Consider the following 25,449-nt stretch of genomic DNA (forward strand, 5'->3'; position numbering starts at 1 on the left):
GTGGACACGGTTCGAAAAATTAAGCTGGTTTTCGGTGAAAATTTTAACGGCTGATGAGAGATTTTGAGGTGATACTGTCACTTTAAGGACTTCCCACGGAGCGAGACGTCACGCAGCGGTCCCAGGCGCTGTCGTCAGCCTGTTTCAAGCTGAAAACCTCCACATTTCAGGCTCTATTGATCCAGGACGTCGTGAGAGAACAGAGAAGTTTCAGAAGAAGTCGGTTTCAGCATTTTATCCGGATATTCCACTGTTAAAGATTTTTTTAATGAAAGACATGCGGACGGGTCCGCGCGTCGGGACGCAGCCGGCGCGGTGCGGCGGCACAGGAAAAACACCTCGGTGTTGATAACCATTTGTAAAATCCAGGCGGCTTTTGATGGCTTTCAGTGGAGTGAGTATATGAGAAATTGTTTAACAGCTGGACATGTTCCAACTTGTCCTTAAGGCTTCCAACAGAGGTGTTTTTCCTGTGGCGGAGCGTCGCGGCGGCTGCGAGCCGACGCTGCAATCCGCCCGCACGTCTTTCATTAAAAAAATCTCCTTTAACAGTGGAATATCCGGATAAAATGCTGAAACCGACTTCTTCTGAAACTTCTCTGTTCTCTCACGACGTCCTGGATCAATAGAGCCTGAAATGTGGAGGTTTTCAGCTTGAAACAGGCTGAGACGGCACCTGGGAGTGCTGCGCGTCGTCTCGCACCGTGGGAAGTCCTTAAAGCGACAGTATCACCTCAAAATCTCTCATCAGCTGTTAAAAGTTTCACCGAAAACCAGCTTCATTTTTCGAACCGTGTCCACTTCGATGTGTCTCACAGGTTTAGAAAAAATTTTGATCAAACAAAGCGCCAGTCTCTCAGCAACTTCTCAGACAAAGGAATTCCAACAAGGGGCTGGACGACTCCTCCCACAAGGAGTGCTCACAGGTGAATGACATCACCGACAGGCGTGGAAAAACTCACGCATGCGCACGAGGGTTCAACCATGTCTGACGTAAAAACATATGAATGAAATCCATATAGTTTTTGAAAAAAATAAAAAGGACCTATACTTTATTGACAGACCTCGTAGTAGTGCTATGTGACTAAAAGATTAATCCAGGTTTTGAGTAGATTTCTTATTGTTACATGGGAAACAAGGTACCAGTAGATTCAGTAGAGTCTCACAAATCCAACAAGACCAAGCATTCATGATGTGCACACTCTTAAGGCTATGAAATTGGGCTATTAGTAAAAAAAAAAGGTAGAAAAGGGGGTGTTCACAATAATAGTAGCATCTGCTGTTGATGCTACGAACTCAAAACTATTATGTTCAAACTGCTTTTTTAGCAATCCTGTGAATCACTAAACTAGTATTTAGTTGTATAACCACAGTTTTTCATGATTTCTTCACATCTGTGGGGCATTAATTTTGTTTGTTTGGAACCAAGATTTTGCTTGTTTACTAGTGTGCTTGGGGTCATTGTCTTGTTGACACACCCATTTCAAGGGCACGTCCTCTTCAGCATAAGGCAACATGACCTCTTCAAGTACTTTGACATATCCAAACTGATCCATGATACCTGGTATGCGATATAAAGGCCCATCACCATAGTAGGAGAAACATGCCCATATCATGATGCTTGCACCACCATGCTTCACTGTCTTCACTGTGAACTGTGGCTTGAATTCAGTTTGGGGTCATCTCACAAACTGTCTGCGGCCCTTGGACCCAAAATGAACAAGTTTACTCTCATCAGTCCACAAAATATTCCTCCATTTCTCTTTAGGCCAGTTGATGTGTTCTTTGGCAAATTGTAACCTCTTCTGCACGTCTTTTATTTAACAGAGGGACTTGCAAATAAATTAGCTTCACACAGGCATCTTCTGTCACAGCACTTACAGGTAACTCCAGACTGTCTTTGATCATCCTGGAGCTGATCAATGGGTGAGCCTTTGCCATTCTGGTTATTATTCTATCCATTTTGATGGTTGTTTTCTGTTTTTTTTCCACGCGTCTCTGTTTTTTTTTTGTCCATTTTAAAGCATCATTGTAGATGAACAGCCTATAATTTTTTGCACCTGCGTATAGGTTTTCCACTCTCCAATCAACTTTTTATTCAAACTACGCTGTTCTTCTGAACAATGTCTATGTCTTCTGAACAATGACTCTGTCCTGATAACATTAAAGGCAATTACATATTTTGGCGAAAGTACAATTTGAAATGACTTAAAAAAATTAATCATGAGGTTTATGTCACACAAATCCTACTTTACAATCACACTGCAGTCATTGTTAAATTATTTCCTGTTGCATTTATAATAAACATTTGTATTTATTTACAGTCTCTGTTTTTCTGGTTGAAATGAGATAAATAATGTACCAGACGTTTAAAAAAATGTACAAATTTCCACGTTATTTTGTCTAAAAATAAATGTCCGAGGTTCCTTATGTTAAACAAGAAATTATCTAATCTGAAATAACAGGTGGTTTTAATTTACAGATGAAAGGTTTCTAAAGAACTATTTATTGATTTATTTAGCTATTTTAATTACAAGTGTTCTAAACTTTTTTTTAACAGTAATCAGAAATTCTGAGGTAACAAACATTCCAAGGATTTTTCTTCAGAAAACTGCTCTATAAATGAGCAATCCTGTGACACGTTTGTTTTGTACAGATCAGTGGTTTTGAGATGAGATATACTTTATTGATCTCACAGTGGAGAAATTATGTTTACACTCCAGTTACCTCAGACAGCAATTAGTCCACAATTATTACTTGTTTACCAAAATAATGGCACACATCAGAATTAAAGACAACACATACACATTTGACATTGTTTATGTGCACTAAGTTTGAAGAAGTCTGTTATCAGAATTGAGGCAAGTGGGTGAAGGCCACGCAGCAACCCTGAGATACGCCGCCATCAGCTTGGGGGGAAAAACGGGGGTCGCCCCTTGCAGAAGGGTAAAGGAGTGACGTGAGCAGACACCGGAGTGGGGAGTGTTTGGTGGGGGATAGGAGGGTGGGTGGGGGGAGGGAATGGAGCATGCTTCAGTCCTGTGAAAAGCAGTTTATTGTCTTGTGAGTTGAGATAAGAAACAGCCAAATGATCCCCAGGCCGAAGAAATTCCACTGGAGGAAAAACAGTCGGGCAATTTGACCTTCAGGCTTGATAAGCCTATAGTGTTATAGTTTGAGCAGTGAAAAACACTTTTAACAGTTCCACTTGAACAACCAAATCCCAATTATGAATTAAGAATATTCACTGGCCTCTGAAATCTTCAACTTCAACTGCAAGGCACGCATCTGCTCCAAGATGTCATCCAATTTGCGTCCGGGTTCAAGAGTCATCGCAGTCTGCACTGCCTTGCCAACCTCGTTAATCATGACGGACAAGCAAGGGACCATGGTTCTTGATGCCGCCGTCTTGCCAATTTTCCAGTGGATCAGGGCAGCACATAAGCCAAAAAGTACCAGCCCTGCTACCATAAGACCAAAAATGAATAAATCCTCGACGTCCTCAACGGAGAAAGGTGCAAAGCATGCCACATGCCAAGAACTCCAGGAGTCGAGGACATAGCCCGCAGGATACGTTCCATCTGCGCAGGTAGGATCTCCCGGTCCTGACCTTCTTGTAGAAAAAATGGTGTCAATAGTGTTCAGAGACCAGCTGATCAATTCCATGGTTAATACAACAGTAGTCCAATAGATCCAGGATCCAATATAATTTGAGGAATTCAGTCTGGTGAAGTAGGGACTTGAAGGTTAAAGCAGAGAACAGAGATAAGGGAGAGTGGAGGAGATGCGACCGCCCTCGTCGGAGTCCCAAGCTGAAGAGATCCAATTATCCGTTTTGTACAGATCAGTGGTTTCTGCCACTAGTTTTCCGTGTTTTGGCCCGACGCATCGTTCCTATTGGACAGTGCGAAGCTACATCACAGCTCAGAGCGTTGAAAGTTGGATCGGGTTGAATTTTGACCGCATCAGCCAGCCAACAAGCGGCAATGCGCGCTCCCGTCAGAAGCGCCGCTTTCGCTCAGCTTTTGATGCGACGCTTCTGACACCTCTAAAAAGCAACGCGTCTCATTTAAAATAATGCTTCTGACGCGTTCAATGTGAAAGGCCCATAAGACTGTTCCTTACCGGGTGTAGCGGACCCAGCGCCACAAGGGATGTGAGCGTTATCAAAAAATAAAAAGAAAAAGAAAGAAAAAGAAATACTGGAAAATATAGCAAAATATTAGTTATTCAATATTATCATCACTTTACCGGGGCGTTGCTGGGCCGGTATCGTAGATTTAAATCGATGGTACCTGGCTATACCTGCCCACTATGCGTAAACAAATGACGTCATAGCACGCGTGCAGCCCAAGAACTGTCCGCAGAAGGGAAAAACAAAAACTGTCCGCAGAGGAAAAGATGAAAATACGAGAAGTGTGTTTTGGTCCCATTATGGATATTCCAGATGATTTTCTCATGGATAGTACGACAATGAACAGCAGCTAAAGCAGCCAGCTTGATGAGGACGCACTGGCTAAATTGGAGAGCAGCGCACGCCAGCTAGCTGACACAACAAAAGTTAAGTGAGCCAACTTTTTATGTACGCGTTACGCGTTATCTCAGTAAAAAGTGATAATGCAAATAACATGCTGTTGTTGTGCGGCATGCATTTTCGTAGTCCCTCCGTTCATGGCCAGTCGCCCGCAATGACAGATATTAAAGTTATGTATTGTTGTAAATATATCTACATGAACGGTTTATCTTTGACCCGTTGTGTGACTGTCATGCCCAACTGCGCTGTGTTTGCGCTTGTGATCGTTTCTCAGATCAGTTGTTGGTTTGGTTTTGTGGTATGCAGGAGATCACTTGACCGAGGGTCTATACGTTCAAATAATAATTAAAAAAAATACTGTCATCACTCTTTACTCTTACTCAGTCAGGCTCTTACAAAGGTGTAGCCTAAATACACGAGCTTTCCAGGAGCGCACCCAATTCATTACGCATGCTCAGAGGCACGTCCCCTCCTTTTTTTTGGGGGGGGGGGGACCGTGCCCCGTGATAAACTCATCACCCCTTAATATTTTTTTTCTGGCGCCGGGCCTGGGGTGTAGTCGGGGGAATTTCCACAGTATCTTTTCACATAATGGCAGGATCGTAGCAGGATAATACCAGTTGAGCCCTTTGTGTGCCAACGCGCCATCCTTTCAGCCGTGAGTGAGTGAGTGAGTGGCATTAGACATCCGTGAAAGTGCTCCACGACATTCGCACCCAAACCAGCAAATCTTTGCATCTGCAAAGGTTGCGCTCGCCATTCACCAGAGTGCAGCACGGCATTCCAACAGCACTCCATGTGTGTGGACATCTTTGCCGCTGGTCCGTGCAACATATGGCTGACATTTGGACGGCATGCTCTGACGTTTCAGTTGCACCACAGCCACATCTCGCCGCATCTGACTGCAGTGGTGTGGTGTGCACATGTGTGTGCATGAGCTCCTGTCTGTTGTTAAAACACTGTTATAAAGTGAGTTCACATACAGAAAAAGGTGCCACTAATAGTCTGGAGTGACATATACACTGGAAGATATGGTTGCCTGTTTCCAGAGTTTTAAATGTGCACTCAGATGGAATCAGATTACATTTTCAAGAACTGACACCTCACATAAGGCTGCTTCTCCAGACAACTTCAGTTTTATGAAGATTAACGTCCTTTCTGCATGAAACCAAGCACCCCAAAGATAGGTTCATCCGTCGCGGTGTGAATCTGCCCCTGAAAGTGATTAAACAAACAACAACGAGCAAGCACCGGTCCGGGAACACTGCTGATGTCAACGCCGTCAACGATTTAAAGTTTGTTTTTGGAGCTGAAATCAGGCGCTCAGATAATCCTCAGCACACTGTCACGTCCCGCCGACTCTTCATTACCACACGACCACCACTTCAACAGGACGTCCCGCTAAACCCTGAAAACAAGGCCGAGCACAGACCACCTGCTTCTCTGTGGTGAGACTCTGAGCTGCTGCTCATCTCTGCAGGCGTGGATCAGCGTGATGGCACCCAGGCCACAGAGGGGAGGGGAGGAGGTGCTGAGTGAAAGCAGAATGCACCAAAGCATTTCTATTCACACGCCAGTCGGAGGAGTCGGGCCCTGGAGAGCTCAGGATTCATTCCTTCTTGAGGGCTATTAATCTTTTCAAGCACTAAAGTCGCATCAGCTCTCAGAAGGCGAGAGGATGAGTTTTCTATTATAATCAAGTTGAAGGCGCTGGGGGAGCATGCACGGCGTGGCACGGCCTTCATACAGAGAACACACATCACATCACCTTCAAGGTCAATGTGAACGAAAATGCCTTCTCAAGCGTCCGTTCACATTACTGCAACTCTTTAATCCAACAGGGATTTTTGTTCAGTCTTAACTCTGAAAATAGCAACTCGAGCATCAAAGACTCTCATTTTACTTATTAATCATTCAAGAAGTTCAGTTTTTGTTTAGAGAGATCCCATTAATCACCCAGGTGATTGTTACAGGATGGACGGAAGCTTCATAGGGACAGAAGTATCAAAAGGGATTTGTCTGATGAATTTATTTAATAAATGAATATCTAATTAGTTAAATATCGTGAGGCTGATGCTTTGAATCTATAAAGTGTTGCATCTGCAGGGCTTTTCTTCAATATTTTGTTGATGTGCTCAGTCCTGTTGCTTCCCGTCACTGTGATCGTGAGACTTGGATGGTGATCAGTAACTTCAGGGGAAAACTGGATGTCTTTGGTACCAGGTCTCTCCAGGGGATTTTTGGGTATCACTGGAATTACTTTGTGTCAAATCAACAGTTGCTTAGGGAGAGCCAGATGAATAATGACAAATACAATTTAAGGCTAAAATTTCCAGATTAAACTTTACCTATGCTGAAAAAAATATTTATCTGCCAGCCCAGGAATTTTACTTGATGTCTGAGGTCAGCCTGTCCAACTCAGCATGGGTCAACCCTAGCCCAACTGTCTATCTCACACACAGCTGCCATTTGCACACCAAGTGTCTACATCCTCAAAATCACAATACCACGAGTACTCCTGTGGGTGTGTTGCTCTAAAAATGAGGAGTGTTGATATCATCCATCACCAGAAAGTGTTTGTGCCAGCAGCCAACAAAAAGCTGGTCTAAAGTCTCGAACATTTTCTAACGATGAGATAAGAACACAGCCAGAAAAATTTTCCATAAGCGGTTTCATAATGCATGTACAGTAGTGTTCAGAATAATAGTAGTGCTATGTGACTAAAAAGATTAATCCAGGTTTTGGGTATATTTCTTATTGTTACATGGGAAACAAGGTACCAGTAGATTCAGTAGATTCTCACAAATCCAACAAGACCAAGCATTCATGATATGCACACTCTTAAGACTATGAAATTGGGCTATTAGTAAAAAAAAAGTAGAAAAGGGGGTGTTCACAATAATAGTAGCATTTGCTGTTGACGCTACAAACTCAAAACTATTATGTTCAAACTGCTTTTCTAGCATTCCTGTGAATCACTAAACTAGTATTTAGTTGTATAACCACAGTTTTTCATGATTTCTTCACATATGCGAGGCATTAATTTTGTTGGTTTGGAACCAAGATTTTGCTCATTTCCTAGTGTTCTTGGGGTCATTGTCTTGTTGAAACACCCATTTCAAAGGCATGTCCTCTTCAGCATAAGGCAACATGACCTCTTCAAGTATTTTGACATATCCAAACTGATTGTTGTGTGGGCCGCTGAAGAGGAGGTACTGCTGGCCCACCACCACAAGATGGCGCCCTGCTTGAAGTACGGGCTTCAAGCACGAGAGGGCGTCGGAGCGACCGGGAGTGACAGCTGTCACTCATCAGCCGTACCAGCTGTCACTCATCCACTACTCATCACCACCACCATAAAGGCCGGACTGCAACTCCACCTCCCCGCCGAGAAATCAGCTACCATTCAGGTAATTACTTCTCTGCTGAACCTTAACCCGAGCATCAGTCTGATCTCTTTTGCAGCCGTTTTCCTGGGACGGATACCCTGTCTGCTGAGTCGGCGTTTGGTGTGGACTGCGACGGCTTCGCCTCCCACCCCACCCAGATAAGTGGTTATCTCGGGAGCTGCACGAGTGTGTGATTGGAGGTGGAGGTTTTCCCTCCTAACTGTATACAGACTGTGGGATTACTGAGTGTGCGAACTCACACTCATCAGGACTGTCTCTGTTCTCTGCCAGAAGTACCGGGTCTGACTGCTGAAGACAGCGGCCACCTGGGGCGCAGGGCTTGGCGGCTCCGGTGTTCTTCAGCTCCGTTGGTGGTGGAAGCTGTGTGGGATCCAGCTCTTCTCTCGCCAGGCGTCTTCTATCGTCGAGCCTGCCCACACGTCACCTGGTGTATAATTGACATTCCACCATATTGTTATTGTCTGTACGTCGTCGTGCGATTCACAACATTAAATTGTTACTTTTGGCTTATCCATTGTCCGTTCATTAACGCCCCCTGTTGTGGGTCCGTGTCACGACACTTTCACAACACTGATCCACGATACCTGGTATGCGATATATAGGCCCAACACCATAGTAGGAGAAACATGCCCATATCATGATGCTTGCACCACCATGCTTCACTGTCTTCACTGTGAACTGTGGCTTGAATTCAGAGTTTGGGGGTCGTCTCACAAACTGTCTGCGGCCCTTGGACACAAAAAGAACAATTTTACTCTCATCAGTCCACAAAATATTGCTCCATTTCTCTTTAGGCCAGCTGATATGTTCTTTGGCAAATTGTAACCTCTTCTGCACGTCTTTTATTTAACAGAGGGACTTTGTGGGAATTCTTGCAAATAAATTAGCTTCACACAGGCATCTTCTGTCACAGCACTTACAGGTATCTCCAGACTGTCTTTGATCATGCCTGTCATGTGTGTTGCCTCTGTGCCTCCTGTGTGTGTCCTCCCGTGCCTGTCGTGTGCGTTGTCTCCGAGCCTCCTCTGTGTGTGTCCTCCTGTACCTGTCATGTGCATTGCCTCCATGCCTCCTCTGTGTCCTCCCGTGTCTGTCATGTGTTGTCTCCATGCCTCCTCTGTGTGTGTGTGTCCTCCCGTGCCTGTCGTGTGTTGCCTGTGTCTCCTCTGTGTGTGTGTCCTCCCGTGCCTGTCGTGTGTTGCCTGTGTCTCCTCTGTGTGTGTGTGTCCTCCCGTGCCTGTTGTGTGTTGTCTCCGTGCCTCCTCTGTGTGTGTGTGTCCTCCTGTGCCTGTTGTGTGTTGTCTCCGTGCCTCCTCTGTGTGTCCTCCTGTGCCTGTTGTGTGTTGTCTCCGTGCCTCCTCTGTGTGTGTCCTCCTGTGCCTGTCGTGTGTTGTTTCCGTGCCTCCTCTGTGTGTGTGTGCTCCCGTGCCTGTCATGTGTTGTCTCCATGCCTCCTCTGTGTGTGTGTCCTCCTGTGCCTGTCGTGTGGGTTGTCTCCGTGTCTCCTCTGTGTGTGTCCTTCTGTGCCTGTCGTCTCCATGGCTCCTCTGTGTGTGTGTGTGTGTGTCCTCCCGTGCCTGTCGTCTGTCGTCTCCGTGCCTCCTCTGTGTGTCCTCCCATACCTGTCGTGTGTGTCGTCTCAGTGCCTCCTCTGTGTGTGTCCTCCCATGCCTGTCGTGTGTGTCGTCTCAGTGCCTCCTCTGTGTGTGTCCTCCCATGCCTGTCGTGTGTGTCGTCTCAGTGCCTCCTCTGTGTGTGTCCTCCCATGCCTGTCGTGTGTCGTCTCAGTGCCTCCTCTGTGTGTGTCCTCCCATGCCTGTCGTGTGTTGTCTCTGTGCCTCCTCTGTGTGTGTGTGTGTCCTCCCGTGCCTGTTGTGTGTTGTCTCCATGCCTCTTATGTGTGTGTTTCCTCCCGTGCCTGTTGTGTGTTGTCTCCATGCCTCTTATGTGTGTGTTTCCTCCCGTGCCTGTCGTGTGTGTTGTCTCCTCTTTGTGTGTTATCTCCATGCCTGCTCTGTGTGTGTGTGTGTGTCCTCCCGTGCCCGTTGTGTGCGTTGTCTCCGTGCCTCCTCTGTGTGTGTGTGTCCTCCCATGCCTGCCGTGTGTTGCCTCTGTGTCTGCTCTGTGTGTGTGTGCCCTCCTGTGCCAGTCGTGTGTTGCCTCTGTCTCCTCTGTGTGTGTGTGTGTGCCCTCCCGTGCCAGTCGTGTGTTGCCTCTGTGTCTCCTCTGTGTGTGTGTGTGTGTGTGTGTGCCCTCCCGTGCCAGTCGTGTGTTGCCTCCGTGTCTCCTCTGTGTGTGTGTGTGTGCGTGCCCTCCCGTGCCAGTCGTGTGTTGCCTCCGTTCTTCCTCTGTGTGTGTCCTCCCGTGCCTGTCATGTGTGTTGTCTCCGTGCCTCCTCTTTGTGTGTGTGTCCTCCTGAGCTTGTTGTGTGTTATCTCCATGCCTGCTCTGTGTGTGTGTGTCCTCCCGTGCCAGTTGTGTGCATTGGCTCCGTGCCTCCTCTGTGTGTGTGTGTCCTCCCATGCCTGCCGTGTGTTGCCTCTGTGTCTCCATGCCTCCTCTGTGTGTCCTCCCATGCCTGTCGTGTGTTCTCTCCATGCCTCTTATGTGTGTGTTTCCTCCTGTGCCTGTCGTGTGTGTTGTCTACTCTTTGTGTGTGTGTCCTCCTGAGTTTGTTGTGTGTTATCTCCATGCCTGCGTGTCCTCCCATGCCCGTTGTGTGCGTTGTCTCCGTGCCTCCTCTGTGTGTGTGTGTCCTCCCATGCCTGCCGTGTGTTGCCTCTGTGTCTCCTCTGTGTGTATGTGTGTGCCCTCCCGTGCCAGTCGTGCGTTGCCTCCGTTCCTCCATGTGTGTGTCCTCCCATGCCTGTCATGTGAGTCATCTCCGTGCCTCCTCTGTGTGTTTCCTCCCATGCCTGTCATGTGTTGTCTCTGTGCCTCCTCTGTGTGTTTCCTCCACTGCCTGTTGTGTGTCGTCTCCGTGCCTCCATGTGTGTGTCCTCCTGTGCCTGTCATGTGTGTTGTCTCTGTGCCTCCTCTGTGTGTGTGTTCTCCCATTCCTGTCATGTGTTGTCTCCATTACCCCTGTGTGCATGTCCTCCCATGCCTGTAGTATGTTGTCCCCGTGCCTCCTATGTGTGTGTTTCCACCACTGCCTGTCGTGTGTTGGCTCTGTGCCTCCTCTGTGTGTGTCGTCTCCGTGCCACCACGTGTGCATCCTCCCGTGCCTCCGTATATGTATCCTCCTGTGCCTGTCATGTGTGTTGTCTCTGTGCCTCCTCTGTGTGTGTGTGTCCTCGCATTCCTGTCATGTGTTGTCTCAATTCCTCCTGTGTGCGTGTCTTCCCATGCCTGTAATATGTTGTCTCCGTGCCTGCTGTGTGTGTCCCCCTGTGCTTGTCGTGTGTTATCTATGTGCCTTCTCTGTGTGTGTCCTCCTGTGCCTGTTGTGTGTGTTGTCTCCGTGCCTCTTCTGTATGTGTCCTCCCCTGTCTTTCGTGTGTGTTGTCTCCGTGCCTCCTCTGTGTGTGTCCTCCCGTGCCTGTAGTATCTTGTCTCCGTGCCTCCTATGTGTTTCCTCCATGCCTGTTGTGTGTGTTGTCTCTGTTCCTCCTCTTTGTGTGTGTGTCCTCCCGTGCTTGTCGTGTGTTATCTCTGTGCCTGCTGTGTGTGTCCTCCTGTGCCTGTCATGTGTGTTGTCTCTGTGCCTCCTCTGTGTGTGTGTCCTCGCATTCCTGTCATGTGTTGTCTCCATTCCTCCTGTGTGTGCGTGTGTCTTCCCATGCCTGTAGTATGTTGTCTCCGTGCCTGCTGTGTGTGTCCCCCTGTGCTTGTTGTGTGTTATCTATGTGCCTTCTCTGTGTGTGTGTGTCCTCCTGTGCCTGTTGTGTGTGTTGTCTCCGTGCCTCTTCTGTATGTGTCCTCCCCTGTCTTTTGTGTGTGTTGTCTCCGTGCCTCCTCTGTGTGTGTCCTCCCATGCCTGTAGTATCTTGTCTCCGTGCCTCCTATGTGTTTCCTCCCATGTCTGTTGTGTGTGTTGTCTCTGTTCCTCCTCTTTGTGTGTGTCCTCCTGTGCTTGTCGTGTGTTATCTCTGTGCCTGCTGTGTGTGTCCTCCTGTGCCTGTCATGTGTGTTGTCTCTGTGCCTCCTCTGTGTGTGTGTCCTCGCATTCCTGTCATGTGTTGTCTCCATTCCTCCTGTGTGTGCGTCTTCCCATGCCTGTAGTATGTTGTCTCCGTGCCTGCTGTGTGTCCTCCTGTGCTTGTCGTGTGTTATTTATGTGCCTTCTCTGTGTGTGTGTCCTCCCATGTCTGTTGTGTGTGTTGTCTCTGTTCCTCCTCTTTGTGTGTGTGTCCTCCTGTGCTTGTCGTGTATTATCTCTGTGCCTGCTGTGTGTGTGTGTCCTCCCGTGCCTGTCATGCGAGTCATCTCCGTGCTTCCTCTGTGTGTTTCCTCCCGTGCCTGTCATGTGTTGTCTTTGTGCCTCCTATGTATGTGTTTCCTCGCGTGCCTGTCATGTGTTGTCTTTGTGCCTCCTATGTATGTGTTTCCTCCCGTGCCTGTTGTGTGTGTTGTCTCTGTGCCTCCTCTTTGTGTGTGTGTGTCCTTCTGTGCTTGTGTGTTATCTCAGTGCCTGCTCTGTGTGTGTGTCCTCCTGTGCCTGTCATGTGCTGTCTCCGTGCCTCATCTGTGTGTGTGTCCTCCCATGCCTGTCACGTGCTGTCTCCGTGCCTCCTCTGTGTCCTCCTGTGGCCGTCGTGTTGTCTCTGTGCCTCCTGTGTGTGTGTGTCCTGTTGTGCCTGTTGTGTGTGTTGTCTCTGTGCCTCCTCTGTGTGTGTGTCCTCCCGTGCCTGTCATGTGTGTTGTCTCCGTGCCTCCTGTGTGTGTCCTCCCGTGCCTGTCGTGTGTGTTGCCTCTGTGCCTCCTGTGTGTATCCTCCCGTGCCTGTCGTGTGTGTTGTCTCTGTGCCTCCTCTGTGTGTGTATCCTCCCGTGCCTGTCGTGTTGTCTCTGTGCCTTCTCTGTGTGTGTCCTCCTGTGCCTGTTGTGTGTTGTCTCCATGCCTCCTCTGTGTGTCCTCCCGTGCCTGTCGTGTCCATTGTCTCTGTGCCTCCTCTGTGTCCTCCCGTGCCTGTTGTGTGTTGTCTCTGTGCCTCCTTTGCGTGTGTCCTCCAGTGCCTGTCGTGCATTGTCTGTGCCTCCTCTGTGTGTCTTCCCATGCCTGTCGTGTGTTGTCTCATTGCCGCCTCTTTGTGTGTGTCCTCCTGTGCTTGCCGTGTTATTGCCGTGCCTGCTGTGTGTGTGTCCTCCCATGCCTGTCATGTGAGTCATCTCCGTGCCTCCTCTATGTGTTTCCTCCCATGCCTGTCATGTGCTGTCTCTGTGCCTCCTCTGTGTGTTTCCTCCACTGCCTGTTGTGTGTCGTCTCCGTGCCTCCGTGTGTGCGTCCTCCCGTGCCACCATGTGTGTGTCCTCCTGTGCCTGTCATGTGTGTTGTCTCTGTGCCTCCTCTGTGTGTGTGTGTGTTCTCCCATTCCTGTCATGTGTTGTCTCCATTACTCCTGTGTGTGCGTGTCCTCCCATGCCTGTAGTATGTTGTCCCCGTGCCTCCTATGTGTGTGTTTCCACCACTGCCTGTCGTGTGTTGGCTCCGTGCCTCCTCTGTGTGTGTCGTCTCAGTGCCACCGCGTGTGCATCCTCCCGTGCCTCCGTGTATGTATCCTCCTGTGCCTGTCATGTGTGTTGTCTCTGTGCCACCTCTGTGTGTGTGTCTTCCCATTCCTGTCATGTGTTGTCTCCATTCCTCCTGTGTGTGCGTGTCTTCCCATGCCTGTAGTATGTTGTCTCCATGCCTGCTATGTGTGTGTCCTCCTGTGCTTGTCGTGTGTTATCTATGTGCCTTCTGTGTGTGTCCTCCTGTGCCTGTTGTGTGTGTTGTCTCCGTGCCTCTTCTGTATGTGTCCTCCCCTGTCTTTCTTGTGTGTTGACTCCGTGCCTCCTCTGTGTGTGTCCTCCCGTGCCTGTAGTATCTTGTCTCCGTGCCTCCTATGTGTTTCCTCCCATGCCTGTTGTGTGTGTTGTCTCTGTTCCTCCTCTTTGTGTGTGTGTCCTCCCGTGCTGGTCGTGTGTTATCTCTGTGCCTGCTGTGTGTGTGTTTCCTCCCGTGCCTGTCATGTGTTGTCTTTGTGCCTCCTATGTATGTGTTTCCTCCCGTGCCTGTCGTGTGTGTGTCCTTCTGTGCTTGTGTGTTATCTTGGTGCCTGCTCTGTGTGTGTCCTCCTGTGCCTGTCATGTGCTGTCTCAGTGCCTCATCTGTGTGTGTGTCCTCCCATGCCTGTCACGTGCTGTCTCCGTGCCTCCTCTGTGTCCTCCTGTGGCCGACATGTTGTCTCTGTGCCTCCTCTGTGTGTGTGTCCTCCTGTGGCCGACATGTTGTCTCTGTGCCTCCTCTGTGTGTGTGTCCTGTTGTGCCTGTTGTGTGTGTTGTCTCTGTGCCTCCTCTGTGTGTGTGTGTCCTCCCGTGCCTGTCGTGTGCGTTGTCTCCGTGCCTCCTCTGTGTGTGTGTCCTCCTGTGCCTGTCGTGTGCGCTGTCTCCGTGTCTTGTGTGTGTTATAATTATCCCCCATCTGTTGGTCATCTGTCTCTGTCCTTGTGTTCAGCCTCCACCTGTGGCTCTGTCTTTTCATTTGGTTCATGTGCGCACCGTTATCGCTCTGAGTTCCACGTTGCTTTTATGCTTTAGTTCTGGATTTAGGTTTTAGTCGTTTAGTTCTGAAATTGTCATTTGTATTTTGATCACATTCATATTTTGTTCTTATTTTTCATGTTACTTTTTACACTGTTGCACTTTGTTCACTTCGGAGTTCTACGTTTGTTTTTGTATTATGAGTTTTCTGATTCGTATTGTGGTTTAATGATTTTTCTTCTTCTTTGGTTAGGTTTTGTTACTGTGATTATTTCCCGCTCACCCTTAGATGTCTCTGGCAAATATCTGATTTTTACTCATCTTGTGTTCTGCTTATTTCCACGTGTGTCTTTGGGTCCTCTTCTTATTTCATGCACCTGTTATCATTAATCATTTAGTATTTAGTATCTCACCTATTCAGGTAGTTTTTTTTTTTTTTTTTTTTTTGCACACCTGTCACCTCACTCACCGTTTGAACTGTTTGCTCTTGGCTCCGCAAATAAACTGCCTGGGTTTTGACACACTCCTCGTTTTATCACCGTCTGCAATTTTGGGTTCAGCTTACAACAAAATCCTAATGGAGTGCCGCGCTGGCCCACGAATCCTCATGTTGGGCTCTGAGAAGGCGGCACTAATGGGGGAATATGTAGGCCATTCGAAGATGAAAAACGACAGCGGAGCTCAGCATCACTTAATCAATATGAAACCCCGGCGGGCAGATGGAACCAGCGCCTGCAGAGCCACACCGTCCCTGGACTCATGTCCCCACAATGAAGGAGGTTTTAAATGGGCTGCCATCCACAGCATTAGTCATCTCAGTCACAGTGATGATGGCGCTCGCTCCTTAGGGGGTGTTACAGGAAGGTTGTGTCTTCTTGGGAAGTGCTTAATAACGCCATCCATCTCCGTAACACAATAGCGCAGACAGCAGATGCCTAAGGAGCCATCATCACCGCTGTCTCCTTAGCTGCCTTCATTCTCCGGGAAAAGCCGCGGGCTGCAGTCTATCAAACACCCAGTTAGGAATCCTTTTAGGAGCATGAGTGTGACAAAGTCACACTGCTGTAGATTTGGATCCTTTCTGTCATTCTTATCGATCAATTTACAGAAATAAGCTGAAGTCTACTGAGGACACAAACACACACGTGCTGCATGTCGCGCCACAGACAGCGAGAGGCTGCTGTATGTGGACTTGTACTGGACGGCGTCCACGTGAAATGAGAAGTTAAGATGAACAAAGCGTTATATTTTCATTTAGCTGCTAAACATATTTTGTGTGTTTCCGCTGCGTGAGGCATTAATCTATTCCTGCTAATAAAGTCAAGAACACACGTTTCCAGCCATAAAGGACATGAACTGTCAGGTCGGGTCTGGGAGCATGTGCTGGTGTCACACTGCAGAATTGTCTTAGATCCTGGCTGGCAACCACCCAGACAGACAATTGGTCCACCTCCACATCCATGAACTACTTAACTGTCTGTAGCAGCCAAGTCAAATATGTTGGCTATTGCCTGTTTCTGGCGTTTTCAACACTTGGACCTTTGTACTGGATCATGTCCAGAAAAACACGACATGCTGCCTTTGAGACAAAGTAATTCCAGCAGTACCCAAAGATCCTCCAGAGACCTTGTACCAAAGACATCCAGTCATCATTGTAGGTCAGTGGTTAGCATCCAAACCTCAACCATACAGTGAAGCAGGTAGCACCAGGACCTCATGACTCCACAAGTTCTTCTTGGTCATCTCTTGACCTCAAGGACGAGGATCCAGAGACGTTCATGTCACTGTCGAGATGAATGTCTCCACAAGTTCAGCACATTCACTGCCTGCAGCTACATTTTCAAGTTAACTTCCCCCTCCCGACCTCCCGTAGGTTCTGGAGGGGGGATGCAGGATCTGGAGGATCAGACTTTCACAATTTCTCGGATAGTCACATGACTGAAAAGCCACTGAAAGCCGTCTGAATCTTCAGAATGGTGGAAGAGGTGAGCATGTCACAACATGCCCTGTGAGACTTCAACATGGTGGCGCTTTTGCTGCGCCATCAGCTTTGTGCTGAAGCCATCGGCATGAATTTCACTACAACTCTTTTCATGGCAAAATCTTCTGTCACAGTGGAATGTGCCAAAGAAGTGCTGATGTCCACCTCTTCCGCAATTTCTCGGATAGTCACACGACGGTCCCACATCACCACAGCGTTCACTTTGGAACGATCCGGTCACTTCAGCATATTGATGGCTGCCCGGAGCGTGGCTCACTCTCCATCGTTGTGCGGCCGTCTTTAAACCGGTTGTACCACTCCTTAATCTGTGTGATGCCCATAGCATTGTCACCGAAAGCCATCTGAATAATCCGAATGGTTTTCACCTGGCTGTCGCCCAGTTTCTGGCAAAATTTGACGCAGTCGCGCTTGCTCCAGTTGTTCCGCCATTTCCTTGGAAAGAAAAAACGACGAGAGACTCCACCCATCCTCACACAAAGGCTGCTTACAAGCAAATGACGCAATCGACAGGTGTGAAAAAATTCACGCATGCGCACGAAGGTTCAAGGTTGGCTCATGCAAGCACACGTGATTCAAATCCATCAGGTTTTTGAAAAAAATAAAAAGGTCCGATACTTTTCTAACAGACCTTGTATGTTGAGATGAATTGTGCCCCGTGGTAGAGTATATTTAACTCTATTTTGACTGAGACCAAATGTTATCCCAGCAGAGCAAATTTTACTCAGCAAAATTTCCTGTGTACTCTGTGTGTTCTGTGATTTTTAAATAATTAATTTGCATTTTATTGAATGAAATAAGTATTTGATACAATAGAAAAAGAGACCTTAACATTTGGTATGGAAACCTTTGTTTGCGATTACAGAATTCATATGTTTCCTGTAGTTCTTGACCACAGGCCTGTAAGTTTCTCTTTCAGAGACCTGTTAATTTCCTGTTTGGTATGCTTATGTATTTTGGGTCAAGGATGAACGATGCGAAAATAAAGTTGATAGGACTAATATTTTTGGAGGAATTAGCAATATCAGCTAACCAATAAACAATGGATGTTGTGCAGCAATGCACCATGGGAGCTTGGGTTTAAAATCTTGTTCTTCACACAGGCGTCTTCTAACTGTCACAGCACTTACAGGTATCTCCAGACTGTCTTTGATCATCCTGGAGCTGATCACTGGGTGAGCCTTTGCCATTCTGGTTATTCTTCTATCCATTTTGATGGTTGTTTTCCGTTTTCTTCCACTCGTCTGTTTTTTTTGTCCATTTTAAAGCATTGGAGATCATTGTAGATGAACAGCCTATAATTTTTTGCACCTGCATATAAGTTTCCCCCTCTCCAATCAACTTCTTAATCAAACTACGCTGTTCTTCTGAACAATGTCTTGAACGTCCCATTTTCCTCAGGCTTTCAAAGAGAAAAGCATGTTCAACAGGTGCTGGCTTCATCCTTAAATAGGGGAGACCTGATTCACACCTGTTTGTTCCACAAAACTGACAAACTCACTGACTGAATGCCACACTACTATTATTGTGAACACCCCCTTTTCTACTGTTTTTTACTAATAGCCCAATTTCATAGCCTTAAGAGTGTGCATATCATGAATGCTTCGTCTTGTTGGATTTGTGAGAATCTTCTGAATCTACTGGTACCTTGTTTCCATGTAACAATAAGAAATATACTCAAAACCTGGATTAATCTTTTTAGTCACATAGCACTACTATTATTCTGAACACTACTGTACATCTGCATGTTTACCTCAAGAAGTGGTAAGTTTTTTAAAACCACGGCTACGGAGCCTCCTGTGGTTTTGGCGCTGGTGCTGTTGACCGCGTCCACGGTCCTAAGCAGAAGAACAAGTCTCTCATCTACAGCAGATTTATAATGACAAAATGAAAAGATCCCAATTTTACATGTTTTGTTTCACTTGGATCACATTCTAGAGATTTGTTTAAAGGACGTCACTTTGCAGAATTTAACACTCAGAAACCTGGATTCTCTTTTTTTGGATTAAGATCATACTTTTAATCATGTCCTCCTCGTTGGTGTGATAAAATCACTGAGTGGAAGCTTTGACCGGCTCCGTGCACGTCAAGGAATGTACACACGTGCCCTTTTTTATATTTTGCAGTTTAATTATAAAACTTTATTTTACTAAATTACTGCTGGAATGATTTTTTTTCTTCCTAATGAATAAAACTACTGAAAACATCATAATGACGATCATTAGTCACAGCTCAGTGGCGCCCTCAGAGGTTCACACTGTTTCTTCCACAGTGATGGTTTTTTGTTGTTGTTAAATAACACGTATTCAGGATGTGGCCTCATCACACGGATACTCCATGGACGTTCACAGCAGAAGTTTTCCTACCACAAGGAAAACTGGAAAAAAGATTCTCACACTTCCTCCCAACTGATCAAGTTCTCTAATCCAGATCTTCCTCAGGCTGGACAAGAAGCAACAGGTTTCTGCGAGGACTCAGTTCTAAGAAGGAGGAGGCAGTAGTGACGGGGTGGGCATGTCCTGCAGTACTGGCGGGGTGGGCGTGTCCTGCAGTATTGGCGGGGTGGGCGCTGTCTGTACTGCTGCTGGTTGATAACTCTTCAGACTGTCCTGCAGTACTGACAGGGTGGGCATGGTCTGTACTGCTGCTGGTTGATAACTCTTCAGACTGTCCTGCAGCACTGACGGGGTGGGCGTGGTCTGTCTGTGGTTTGCAGCAGGAGTGTGAGCGTTGAGGCTGACAGATTGTGAGCTCCTCCAGTTCCTGGATCAGTGGACTGGAGCTCACTGGATGTGCAGAGCGACTGTCTGCTTTCCTCTGCACTTGCTCCTGGGGGGTGGGCGTGGCAATGTGGGTGGGCAGGGCCTGGAGAGTGCTGTCATTATCCCTTTCTCCTCCTCCTGCTCCCCCTCCCTGGTTGGATTTCACGGCGCCGTGCCCACCAGCCTCATATTCCTCGCTCTCATCAGAGGAATCGCTGCTGCTGGAGTCGCTGCTGCTGGAATCGCTGCTGCTGCTGTCACTGTCACGGGATATGGAGGAATCGCTGGACGCTCCCTGCTCTCCTTCCTCCTCTGCCACCATGGCGGCTGCCTCTTCAAGCTCCTCCAGCTCCAGCTCCAGGTCTCTCTTCTGCAGGGAAGCTTTCTGTACTGCACTGGCTAAGGATGTCACCTTCCTGGACCTGTGACAGAGAGCAAACTCACGTGAATTCAAGTTTTTCCAACAAAAATCATGTATGGCAAGAAAAAAAAAGGACAAGTGACATGGCACCATAACTTCTTCAGTGACAGACGTGAGAGGTAACGACTGTCTCACTGACTTGACGCTGCACACTGCAAACAGCCACAGGATGACATCTTCAATTCTCACTCATCTGAATGTTAATGAGCCTGGAATATGCTGAGGCTCAAGATGGAAATATAAACATCTAATAATGCAGGATAATGAGCTGCGCGGTTTTGTGTGCTGCACGCGCATCTTCCCTCGCTGCTGCTCCAGAAGTGATACGACAATAAGGAGGATAACAGTCGACTCCTCCCCACAGCAAGAGGCTAGACAAAGACGCTGTTATGTGTCAAACGGACTGTCACAGTACCCGGCATGCTCTCTGTGATTTATAAGACTTATTCAGAGCTACTCGTGTTCCATGAGTAAGGAAATAGTCCAGTCAAAATGAGAATGAAGTCAGAAATAACGAATAAAAAGCTGAAAACACCATAAAAGACTTTTTACCCTCCTTCAGCTTTCACATTAACATATTTTCAGGAGTATTAACATATGGTTTGTTGTTTATTTTACTAGTTTGTTTTACTAAGAAAGGGACATTTGGGGTCACCTGCTGGAGCTGTTGCCCCCTCGACCCCATTACTACTACTACTACTACTACAACGACTACTACTACTACTGATAGCAATAACTTACATTGGACTTACTGGAATCAATGCACAAAACAAAAACTTCAACAATAATAATAATAATAAATAATTGGATAAATAATAAATGCACCACAACAATGCACACAAATCCAAAATTAAAGAGCTGATTTAAGTAGAAGTTGTAGTGATTCAAACGCTGTGTACCAGCAGTCCACGTTCATCTTATGATTTCTTTTGTCCAAACTGCATCAAATAACATCCAAAATGATGTGCATCACACTTTTATTCATTTTGCTTAGTTTTGTAATTTAAATGTCCTTATGGTACACACCACAAGCTGAGGGCTACCTGCAGAAATCCACTGTTCACTTCTCCATCTGTGTCCATCTGACAATTTATTTTGTCCAAACTGCATCAAATAACATCCAATACAGCATCCAACGCATGCTTTTTTGCCCATCTTGCTTAGCTTTGGAATGTAAAAGTCCTTATGTTAAGTACAAGTTGGTGTATATACTCTAGAAAAGACTGCAAATTATCATATCGTAGGGTGTAATCAAAGTAAGCACTCTGGACCATGCCCAAAGTTGGGTTTATCTGACTTGCAGACAGTCCAACTGGACTCCAGCTGCAGCCACATGTAAAGAGAGCAGTAATAATGCTGGAACCCACGTCACGACCCTGAAGACCCTGACATGTTTCTACTTTTTTTTACTAATAGCCCAATTTCATAGCCTTAAGAGTGTGCATATCATGAATGCTTGGTCTTGTTGGATTTGTGAGAATCTACTGAATCTACTGGTACCTTGTTTCCCATGTAACAATAAGAAATCTACTCAAAACCTGGATTAATCTTTTTAGTCACATAGCACTACTATTATTCTGAACACTACTGTATGAGAGGTGTTCAGACCAACTGCTCCACTTTGGGCACAAGGAGCATGCACAGCCAAATAAAAACAAAAAAACAGAACTTGTAGCTACATGACAGAAAATGACTGAGATGACTCAATTCTTTCAGAGCTGAGAACAAAGAGAAATGCACAAAAGCTTGTTATTTTTTGCCTCCCTTTGTTTTGAGGTGTGACAGCTGTGCGTCCGGCCTGTATATCGAGTAGCCACGCCCATCTGTTCTTATATCAAGATTTATTATCCTGTGCTGATCGAACAGCACAGGTCTCCTGTTAATCTATTTGCATGTAAATAGCTGGATTTACATACAGATAGATTAACAGTGAATGTTAATTTGAACCCAAGATGGTACCATGAGTCAAGTGACCGATTTTTTTCGGCTCGTCATGTCACCACTTTCTCAATTTAGACACACTACCCACCTGAAAAAATGTATATATATCATGAATGATATTCACATTTTGCGTGACTTGCATTCACGTTTTGGGAGATATTTTTTCAGTATTCACATTTTGCAATTAACGGTTTGCGGATAAGTCACGATTTGCAGCTGATTCACGTTCTGGGGGTTAATAGGGCCAAGACACCTGGGCTGATTGAGTACATGCTCATGTTTATGTGAGGAATGACCTTATCATAGATGTATTTAAGTATACATGTGTATAATATATAATTATTTTTGACAGTTATACCATTTACAGGCTATGTAGACCTAGATAATTGCTTGGGACTCCGACGAGGGCGGTCGCATCTCCTCCTCTCTCTTCTATCACTGCGCCAACCTTCAAAGTCCCTACTTCACCAGGCTGTGAATTCGTCAAACTATATTGGATTAATCATGGAATTGATCAGCTGGTCTCTGAACGCTATTGACACCATTTTTTCTACAAGAAGATTAGGGCCAGGGGACCCTGCGTGCCCGGATGGAATTTATCCTGTGGGCTATGTTCTCGACGCCTGAGATATGAGGCGGGTCGCATGCTTTTCGCCTTTCTCTGTGGAGGATGTCAAGGATTTATTCATATTTGGTTTCATAGTAGGAGGGCTGGTACTTATTGGCTTATGTGCTGCCCTGACCTACCGGAAGATTGGCAAGACGGCTGCCGCCAAAACCACGACCCCTCGCTTGTCCGTTATGATTAATAAGATGGGCAAGGCGACGCATTCTCAGACTGCATTAACCCTTGAACTCAGACGTAAACTGGATAACATCTCGGAGCAAATGCGTGCCTTGCAGGAGAAGGTGAAGATTTCAGAGGCCGGAGAATTTTTCATAATTGTGATTTGTTCATGTGAAGCTGGAAGAGTGTTTTTCACTGCTCAACCACAAACACAGCAGGCTTATTAGCCTCTCAAGGATAAAATGCCCAATGTTTTTCCTCCAGAAGAATTTCTACGGCCTTGGGAAGATTGGCTGCCTCATCTCTCTCACTCCAGTACACAAGGACAGACAGACTCATACATGGTCAAAGACTGAAGCATGCTCCACTCTCCCTCCTACCTCCCCTCCTGCCCCCCATCACACACCCCATCCCAACCACCGCTCAAGCCACCCCTTCTCCCGTTCCCCCCAAGCTAGCGGTGGCGCGACTCCTGTTGCAGCAGCTACCACACACTCACATCGCCTCAATTTGGAAAATGGACTTTCACGATTTCACATAAACAATGTCAAATGTGTATGTGTTGTCTTAATTCGGATGTGTGCCATTATTACGGTAAACAAGTAATAATTGTGGATTAACTGCTGTATCTTGGCTGTGGAAATGTGAGTGTGGACTTAATCCCGTTGTTGTTGCACTTGTAATGACAATGACAATAAATCTCATCCATCCATTCATCAATCCATCCATCCATCCATAAGTCAGAAAACATTAACCTGTTTTTAAACAATTTATTATTTGTTCAAACAACAGTAAGGACATTTATAAACCAAGTTATGGAATAAAATATATAGTTCACATCTGTAGTACATGCAAGCTTTTGAGCACGTAGTGTTTTAATTAATTTAATTTGTTAACTGATTAATTTGATTCGTAACGCAACTCCCTGTTCATTCTTCTCACTCCCAAAGTGGAGTCATTATAAGCACGGAACACGGTAAACTTAAAGAGTGCAAAATATCATGAGCAATGTATTTCCTGAACAAACAAGGCTTCCTTTTATTGATTTCCTTGTGACTTCATCATGACATAATTTGCACCAATCACCTTTGCTTGATTGCGTCTGCGTTGGACCATAAACATGTACTGTGGTCAAACAAATTAGTATTCGAGATCGTTTTTGAGGAACTGGACACTGTGCGCTCCAGACCAAAGATGAAGAGGAACCTCTCTCTACATACAGTGTTCCTTCAGGGCGTAGGTGATCATGGATCTCCAGACTCAACTGTTTATTATGTCAACATCTTTTGCATCTTTGCCTGAGGTTTTTTAATCCATTTAATGAGGCGGACGACATATTTCTGCCTCGATTCATCGGATCTGATTACGATCGCTTCCATCGGCGCGTGATATCCCAACTATGAAGTCATGTTTACATTAAAGCAAAAGAAAACTTTATGAAAAAATAATAAAATAAAAAATTATAAAAATTATTAATTAAAAATTATTAATTAAAAATTAATAAAATAATAAAAACTTTGTCATTCTTTAATCTGAACTTTGGGGGGAGGTGATGGTCTAGTGGTTAACGTGTTGGGCTTGAGACCAGAAGATTCTCGGTTCAAATCCCTGCCTGACTGGAACATCACTAAGGGCCCTTGGGCAAGGTCCTTAATCCCCTATTGCCCCCGGTGTGTAGTGAGCACCTTGTATGGCAGCACCCTGACATCGGGGTGAACGTGAGGTATAATTGTAAAGCGCTTTGAGCGTCTGACGCAGATGGAAAAGCGCTATATAAATGCAGTCCATTTAACTTTACTATGGTTTTAATTTGACATATGGCTGAACACCCCCCAACCCCCCAATTGATGTCAAGTCATTTTGTTAAAAGTTTAATGTTCAAGTTTTTAAAAAAATTAGTGCACTTAAGTTTTTTTTAAAGTAATTAGTTTCAACAAATGTATTGAGTTAACTTCCTGGGTTTTACAGTGTACCTATAAAGCCTGAAACTGCCGCCAATCGTGTACTACGGGGTACATAATTGGTGGGCATTGGTGGATGAGGACCAAAGAACTCATTTTCCATTTGGGTCATTTTTGTGTTCATGTTGAGGAGCCTCCAACATTTTCCCATGAGTATCTGAGTACACTGAAGCCAGATTCAAGCAATTTATTGCCCACAATATTTTGCAAAGTCGAGGAGCAGAGACATTTTTCAAAAGTGCCATATATGTGAGGTCAACACAGTCCTCATAACCAGCGGAGTCAGCACCCTAACGAAGATCACCTCTCACCAGATGAGTGTCTCCTCTAGGGCACCGAGACACCAACAAGGAATCAGTGCTGCTGTGCGTCTACTCGGGTCTCAGGCATTACAAACTCCATGTGAGAGCTTCCTGCAGTGAGGCCGGGGCCGGAGAGCCTCCTGCAGCAGAGCCACTTCTAAGTCTGGCCCTGGATTCTCCTTCTCCCACGGGAAGTCATTACTGCGTTATCATCATCCTTTTCTCTCCCCTCCCTCACTCTATGGCGGGAGCAGCTTGTTCTGCGGCTGTGTCCGTGAGGAGGGCCGATAATACTGGACACAGTCCAGTCCCGGCTACACCGCTGTTATGGCTTTCCTTCATTAAACTGTTGAAGACAGGCTTTGTCAAGCTTGGAAAATGTCTGGCGTGACAAAGAGGCCTCCATCTGCTGAAGCATTTAGAAGAGCAGCATGAAGTCTGTGTCTGTGAGAAAGTTCAGCTACATTACAATCCAACGTTTCTGTCATCAGGTTGGTTCAATGAGAGCACAACTCACTCAGCATGTCTGTGCTCTTCAAAACGCCAAAGTTGGTCTTCAGATGTATAGATCTGTAATATGAGCAACAGATTTCCTCACATGTAATTTTTTTAAACAGGCAGAGAACGATAAAAGTATAACCAAAAACC

The 25,449-nt window shown here is 46.2% G+C and overlaps 1 protein-coding gene across 2 annotated transcripts in view; it reads right to left on the bottom strand.

The window, feature by feature from the left end:
• Positions 1 to 18,543: 18,543 nt before the first annotated feature.
• The window catches only part of shq1 (SHQ1, H/ACA ribonucleoprotein assembly factor), a 143,075-nt gene continuing 136,169 nt past the window's right edge, over positions 18,544 to 25,449 (bottom strand). For both annotated transcript variants that reach the window (XM_034167475.1, XM_034167476.1), the window contains exon 12: positions 18,544 to 19,811. In XM_034167475.1, the coding sequence (XP_034023366.1) occupies positions 19,049 to 19,811 (763 nt within the window). In that variant the 3' untranslated portion in view covers positions 18,544 to 19,048. The remainder of the gene's footprint in view (positions 19,812 to 25,449) is intronic.

This window comes from Thalassophryne amazonica, chromosome 3 (assembly GCF_902500255.1).
Source record: "Thalassophryne amazonica chromosome 3, fThaAma1.1, whole genome shotgun sequence".
Taxonomy (NCBI): domain Eukaryota; kingdom Metazoa; phylum Chordata; class Actinopteri; order Batrachoidiformes; family Batrachoididae; genus Thalassophryne; species Thalassophryne amazonica.